The 7,172-nt window shown below is 39.4% G+C and overlaps 1 protein-coding gene across 4 annotated transcripts; it reads left to right on the top strand.

Annotated features, from left to right (window-relative positions):
- Positions 1-539: 539 nt before the first annotated feature.
- Positions 540-5,677, top strand: HNRNPH3 (heterogeneous nuclear ribonucleoprotein H3). 4 transcript variants are annotated; one of them, XM_010177006.2, is made up of 9 exons: positions 540-677; positions 1,208-1,346; positions 1,899-2,041; positions 2,489-2,575; positions 2,927-3,045; positions 4,395-4,530; positions 4,800-4,880; positions 4,965-5,051; positions 5,374-5,677. In XM_010177006.2, the coding sequence occupies exons 1-9, from the start codon at positions 560-562 to the stop codon at positions 5,448-5,450; spliced, it is 987 nt and encodes a 328-aa protein (XP_010175308.1). In that variant the 5' UTR covers positions 540-559; the 3' UTR covers positions 5,451-5,677. The 4 variants fall into 4 exon arrangements, with proteins under 4 accessions (XP_010175308.1, XP_028943059.1, XP_010175307.1 ...); XM_029087226.1 differs by having other exon boundaries at positions 1,899-2,068; XM_010177005.2 differs by having other exon boundaries at positions 544-677; positions 1,899-2,086.
- Positions 5,678-7,172: the final 1,495 nt, after the last annotated feature.

Raw genomic sequence — 7,172 nt, 5'->3', positions numbered from 1 at the left:
CCCCCCGCCCCCACCGGCTGAGGGCGGTGCGCGCGCACCTGCCGCCGCGCGGGAGCCGAGGCGCCCGCCGCCTTGCCGAAAGGGGAGGAAAAGCCCCCCACACGAAAAACAGCTGGGAGCGTGGCCTGTGGCGCTTTGTTTGCAGACAAAGGAAGGCCTTGTGTTTCCACGCAGGAACCGTGGCCTGGTTCCTACTCATTCTTCAACTGTCATGCTTAGAAAGGAAAAAAAGCCCAAAGCAACCCCCCAGTAGGACGGATGTTCAGTGTACTCTGAGTAATTAATGAGCTTTATGTGCTGTGCCTTCCCACGTGCTGCCCGCCCTGCACGCTGTGTTTCCTATCAGTGTTGGGTGGTTTCACATGTGCACGTGCTGTGGGTGTGATAAAGTATGATTCAAAATACATAACAAAAATAAAGCTAATTATCCATAATATTCGTTATCTGAAAAAAAACCTACCAGATTTCTTTTGAGGGGAGGGACTTAAACGTCTATGGAATCTCAATTTCTTTCTTCTTTTTTCTTTTTTTTTCGTGTAGGATTTGATTTAAATAAAAGATGGACTGGACTGGAAAACATAACGGGCCAAACGATACAACTAATGATGGAACAGTGGTACGACTTCGAGGCCTGCCGTTTGGTTGCAGCAAAGAAGAAATTGTTCAGTTTTTCCAAGGTACCTCTAGTGTAGTCAAAGTATAGTGACTTGAGTTTTCTTATATCTTTTACAATGTTTTGCACTTTCTAATTTGTAATAGCTGTTAATGGGGTGGATGGGAGGGATTGTGTTAAATTAGTGTATCTTAAGTAAGAAGTATGCCCTGTAAATGAAGTACAAATAACCATAGGTGTAGTAAAACACAGTACGTATCTAATTTTATCGAGGTGCTAAACATATTATGCATATTGGGGTAACCTGAATGTTAGCATTTGGATCAGTCAAATTGCTTGATTGGTAGCTGTATTTTCTTCATGTAACTTAGGTGGTTGTATTTTTGCATAGTTTAAACAGAAAAGAAGTATGGCTAAATCCATAACTGTTAAATGAAAGATCATTGGGTTGTATTGTTGGGTGATGGGGGAATCGAGGTGGTTTTCTTTTTCGTTGTTGTTGTTTAGATATGCTTTAAGTATTTGCTACAGATGGGAATGTTTCAGCCTTTAACACTGTTCCCCTTGATGGGGTTATTTGTCCTTGGGTTAAAGGGTTGGAAATCGTGCCAAATGGGATAACATTGACGCTGGACTACCAGGGGAGAAGCACAGGGGAGGCCTTCGTGCAGTTTGCTTCAAAGGAGATAGCAGAAAATGCTCTGGGGAAACACAAGGAAAGAATAGGGCACAGGTGGGGATGGAGAGTTTGGGATGGTGTTAAATCTTTATTTTTGGGGGTTGTGGGTCAGTAATGCTTTTGGGGGGGTTGGGGACCATTATATGGAACTGGCTGTTTTTAAGAAATTTTATAACTGATCCTAAGTTAACTTGGGAAATAACAGTAGATTTGGGGGGTGGGGGAGACAGTATTGCTCTGGGTAGTTTGCTAAACTCAGAAAATTGTTTCAATTGTTCTTGTGTAGGTTAATTTGTGATAAATGCTACTCTAGCTAGACACTGTTTTTCAACAGTATGTTTGTCATACTGGAAAGACATGTTTTATGCTTAATTTGTTCAGCTAGAATTTTCACGTAGTAATTTTTGCCACTGTAAAGTGTTTTGGGGTTTTTTTATACACTTAAGATTCTTACAGTTTTGAGGAGAAACTTAAGTTGTATGGTATCTCTAGTCACTTGTGTTGGATTGTACGTTTAGTTATAGAAAACATAGTATGGCCTTTTATAATATTCAGACAGCTTATGCATGTGTTCTTACTGGTTCCTTGAAAATCCTCTTTTATTAGATACATTGAAATCTTCAAAAGTAGTAAGAGCGAAATCAGAGGATTCTGTGACATGCCAAGAAGAATGATGGGACAACAACGACCTGGACCATATGATAGACCATTAGGAGGAAGAGGGGGTTATTATGGAGCTGGGCGTGGAAGTATGTATGACAGAATGCGTCGAGGAGGTGGTGGATATGACGGTGGTATGTTTATCTAATGAATGGAGGTTCTGTTGTCAGTTTCATGATGTTTCTGACGTCTTTGTCAAGAAATAAAGAAATGGCAGTAGCTGCAGTGCCCCTTAGGTTTGACACACTTGTTTGTAAAAATTTTTACTTGTAATGGATCAAAAAATGTGGCTCAGTATTTAAGTTAAATGGAAACAATAAGGAAACTGTATTTTCAGCAGAAATTGGTCTCTCTTGCATGTTTCAGTCTTTTTACTATAGAAAAGGAAACTTACATTTGCAGTCTGTTTGGAAATCCGGGTTTAACACTATGTAGAGTCTGTTTGCAAACTTTGGGACTGAAAAATTGACTCTTGTGCGTTGCCCTGAATTGCGAGTAATAATGTAACTGTTCCTTTCTTTCTCTCCATTGCACAGGATACGGTGGCTTTGATGATTATGGTGGCTATAATAACTATGGCTATGGAAATGATGGCTATGATGACAGAATGAGGGATGGGAGAGGTAAAAAAAAATAATTTAAATTAGTTTGTTTAAAAAGATTTTTATATTATTTGAGTTGTAAGACAGTTGAGTTTCCAAGACAGAAATAATTGCTTTCTTCATTAGATTATTTCGTAAAGAAAGAAGGTTGTTTAAAAAGCGAGGGAATTGGGGAATCTTGAGAACAGGTGAATATATTGCTTAGGATGTCTTCTGGTTAAGTGTTTGGGTTGATACCCAACTTACACTTTAAACATCTTGCATTCCATGGTATAAAGTCAGCGTGTTCAGAAAAACAGTAGTAATGACTTTTCTGGCTTTTCATTATGAGCTTAAGGTGTGTGGTTTTGTTTGGTTTTGGTTTTTTAATAGGCATGGGAGGACATGGCTATGGCGGAGCTGCAGATGCAGGGTCAGGTTTCCATGGTGGCGGTCACTTTGTCCACATGAGAGGACTGCCTTTCCGAGCAACAGAAAATGACATTGCTAATGTAAGTACAATGGGGAAAAGGGCTTTCTAATGCCAAGAGTTGGCCTCTTCTTGTCTTTCCTATCCCAAACTCAAAGTTCTCAAAGAAGCGATTGATAGCTCTAACACAACTGCTAACTAAAGTCACAGCCCCTTAGGTGGGCTTTACAAAGCTCGGTAGTAAATGAGCTTTTATAAAGTAATGTCTGAGGTAAGATTACTGAAGTCATTAGCATTAATCTCCATACCCTCTGTGTTTTCATTGCCATAAAAGGTGTGTTGAAGAGAGAACAGTTGGAATCAGTGTCCTCACCTTAAGGCTTTCAGAAGCTTAAGTTTAGCTGAAGATGTATAATTTTGTAGAAGAGCAGTAGCAGATGTGAAACATGGATTGTAGTTTGCATGTTGAGCTGAGACTTGTTTTAGGAGGGATGGTGGGAAAACTAGAGGCCTGTACTCAATTGGAGGGGAAGGTATCCCGTTACTCGTAAGAGATCAGGGTGGCAGATAGAAGCACATCTGCGTGATTTTGGGAGTACGTTCTTGTGTCAGTAAAGATGTGTTTGTAGGGGAAAAGGTTTTCCTGGGTTAGAAGGCCTGGTTTAAACATAGCCTCTCTCCAGGGGGCGCCATCTTAAATTGATTGCATCTATAAAATACGTATGCAGAACACTATTCTTAAGCTTGTGCTTAATTTTTCTTTGTTGTGGGCTGCTTTTTTTTTTTTTTTTTTAATTGAGCTGTGTTTTCTTCTATCAGCTTGGGGGGGTTTTTTTAGTCTAAAGACTGGGAACAAGGGCCAGACTTCAGGCTTTGATTCAGAGCGTGTTATTGCAAGTTAATGAATAGTACTTCAGTAGTATCCCAAAAGTTGGTTTGTACATGTTGTTTGGTGAAAAGACTGTTGGTCAGAAATACTACTGTGTCTCTTTAAATTCTGTAGCAAGGAATGTGGTTATCTTTTTAATTCCGTAAGTCTGCCCCTGCTTTGAGAAACTTGTCTGGCTCTGCTTCTTTTGAAGTAATTATTTCCCTTTTCCAGGATGGCATCGTAGTAGAACTTGATGCTTGAAGCGATGTGTGTGGGCAGCAATTTGTGTTTGTATCTTTGCTCTTAAAGAAAGCTCCTCAAGCTCTGTAGCTGGAGCTCTTCAGGTTGTGTAATAAGAATAGATTGTAAGTGTAGGTTGACCTAATGTTGAAGATCCACTATCAGTAAGTAATACTTTGGAAACTGCTAATTAAATTTATGTGGTAGGATGAGATGAAATTAATGCGGTGCTCCACTAACCACTGAGATTATTTTTAAAAAAAAAAGTACCTGGCTTGAATTCTGCATTAATGTGATTTTGTTGTTGTTTTTATTCTTAGTTTTTCTCCCCATTGAACCCTATAAGGGTGCACATTGATATTGGGGCAGATGGAAGAGCCACAGGAGAGGCAGATGTGGAATTTGTAACACATGAGGATGCAGTAGCTGCCATGTCCAAGGATAAAAATCACATGCGTGAGTGTCGTGTTCACTTAAAGCTTCTACTGGCCAGGCCTTAGCAGGGTATATAAGGGTAAACTGAATAGAAGGGCTTAAACTGCATTTAACTTAAGTTGGTGTGCGGTAAGTATACAAATCATAACAGTTTTTGCCATTTATCGCATTTCAGACTTGCTTTTTGTAGATTTTTAACAGTTAGTTGTAAGGTGGGGTTTGTCTTTTGCTTTGTAGCTATCCTGGTTTCTGAACCAAAATACAAAGTAGGGCTTTTTTGTTCCCTGCAGAGCATCGGTATATTGAACTGTTCCTGAATTCAACTGCTGGAGGTGGTTCTGGAATGGGAGGCTATGGCAGAGATGGAATGGGTAAGCATCGGTTCCAGACTTAGCGGACACTTTGCCAAGTCTAATGAGTTCTAAGCTTGTAACGATGAACTCTCTGCTTTTCAGATCAAGGTTACGGCTCTGTTGGTAGAATGGGAATGGGTAGCAATTACAGCGGCGGATACGGGACTCCTGATGGCTTGGGCGGATATAGTAAGTAAAAGTTCTGTTTTCAGTGTATTTCGTGAAGATGTTGCTAACATCCGTCTGCTGATGGATGATGGGGAAGGGTGGTGGTGGGCTTTGTGCACGGTGGAGTATTTGTGCTGGGAGAAAGGGAAGGAGGGCAGTTGTTTAAATTAAACTGTAAAGCACTTGGGGGTTTATGCATTTTGCTACTGCAAGTGCCTGTTTAAGAAAATAGCTGAAATATTGTTTTAGTGTAAGTCATCTTCAACCAACTGTTCTGTATTACCCATCACATTTTTTCTCTTTTCAAGGTATGTATGCGTGACCTTGTGTCAATTGTTTGCAGGTCGTGGCAGTGGAAATAGTGGAGGGTACTATGGGCAAGGCAGTATGGGTGGAGGAGGATGGCGTGGAATGTATTGAAGGATAGCCTTGCTTCTACAAAACATCCTGGAAGAAACACGCTCTGGTCTACTAGACTTTCTTACAAAATTTAATTTCTTTTGTATTTTAAGAACTTTATAATGACTGAAGGAATGTGTTTTCACAATATTATTTGGTAAGCAACAGATTGTGATGGGAAAATCTGTTTTCTGTAGGTTTTATTTGTTGCATACTCTGACTTTAAATAAATTTTTATATTCAAACCACTGATGTTGATACTTTTTATACTAGTTACTCCTAAGGATGTATTACATATTCAAGACTACAGTTGGTTAAAGATGTTGTACTATGGTTCAATAAAGGTGGTTGTACTGTGAGTCCTATAAACACTGATTCAGTTCTATGTAATCTTGGTGTAGTGAATGAGTTTGAAAAATTCACTTGTTTAAGGGGGAAAAGGTAGATGAATAGATTAGTTTATTTGGTAACAATATTTCCTAAACCCTTTTGATAAGTTGTATGTAATAATTTCAACACAGCGTTAAAGCTGCGGAGGCTAAAAGTCGTTGTTCCAGGTCTCTTCCTTGTACTGCTACAATCCACCATCACCCTCAAATTCACAGCTGCATCAAGTAGTAGCGCCCAAGTTGTGTGCTGCCACAAAACCAGGCAAACAACGTTTATTTCCATGCGTTGCTGTAGAACTCCCGATACTGCATTTCACGTGTGTAACTTGCAAAGCAAACTAAAACGCTAGCACAGCTTTTAGCTGACGTGTAGGTCAAATAAATAGTAGTTAATTTGAAACTATTGACATAGTTTTTTGTTGGTTTTTTTTTTCACAAACATTGCTTTCGGGAAGAGTAGGGGATTTGGAAAAATTACCAACTTTTTTTGTTTCATGAAATCACTGTATTTAAACATTCAGCTTTTTTTTTCTGCACAGAGCTGATTTGTCTGTATTTGTTCAAAACTTGACAAGTCTCATATGGATGAGCTCCTTAGAAGCAAAGTATCTAAAAAACTAAGCCCAGTACTTGTTAAGTAACACACAACCCAAACACATTGATAAAATTTTTGTGCATTTGTGACATGTAAGATATGTAAGAAACTATTGTTTGAAGACACTTGACATATCTGATGTGTAATGAAAAAAGGTATTTATTCTTCTGAGCCAGTGTGATCTCCCAAATTAACTGCTTTGTACTTCAGTGCCTCCCTTACAATGTCAAATGTGATCTTGGGTATTGAAAGTCTGTCACCTGTTCTGCTAGTACTGTGTTATATATGTAATAAATGTCTTCTTTTTGTGGGAGAGAGGCGAATGGAGTTTATTTCACTAGAGAGTCTGTTCTTGTGTCAAAGGGACTGGAAAGAATAGCTGAAAGGGTAACAACTGCCAAAGGAAGCTTTCCAAGGACTGGAATATTTTTGGATAGGAAGGGGAGGGACGAGGACCTGAAATGATAATCCTGGTGATTTTGCAGGGCTTAATTTTAACTTGGTGCTCTAAAAAGATAGTGGGTTCCTGGTCTGTTGTTGAAGAAGCTTTATAAAACTAAGATGACAAAGGGCAGGACGAGTTAATCTAGTTGCAAGAACAAAATATCTTGCAGTGAGGGAGAGGACATCCACATCTATCAGCATAGCAGAGATCTGCAAAATACTGTGAGCTCTGTACCATTTCCTCACTCTGCCTTCCTTTTATGAGAAGGAACACTTAACACGTGTTTAAGGCTTAAACATTGGGAGTTCTGCTTC

Source organism: Antrostomus carolinensis, unplaced genomic scaffold (genome assembly GCF_000700745.2).
Source record: "Antrostomus carolinensis isolate BGI_N321 unplaced genomic scaffold, ASM70074v2 scaffold33561, whole genome shotgun sequence".
NCBI lineage: Eukaryota > Metazoa > Chordata > Aves > Caprimulgiformes > Caprimulgidae > Antrostomus > Antrostomus carolinensis.
Note: the sequence above shows the minus strand (reverse complement) of the source record. Positions and strands in the feature narration are given on the sequence as shown.

Excerpts from the sequence above, each read along its gene's own strand:
- HNRNPH3 (XM_010177005.2), top strand. The coding sequence starts at position 560 with ATGGACTGGACTGGAAAACATAACGGGCCAAACGATACAACTAATGAT. Across the intron at positions 678-1,207 it reads AATTGTTCAGTTTTTCCAAG|GGTTGGAAATCGTGCCAAAT; the intron begins GTACCTCTAGTG and ends CTTGGGTTAAAG. Across the intron at positions 4,531-4,799 it reads CAAGGATAAAAATCACATGC|AGCATCGGTATATTGAACTG; the intron begins GTGAGTGTCGTG and ends TGTTCCCTGCAG.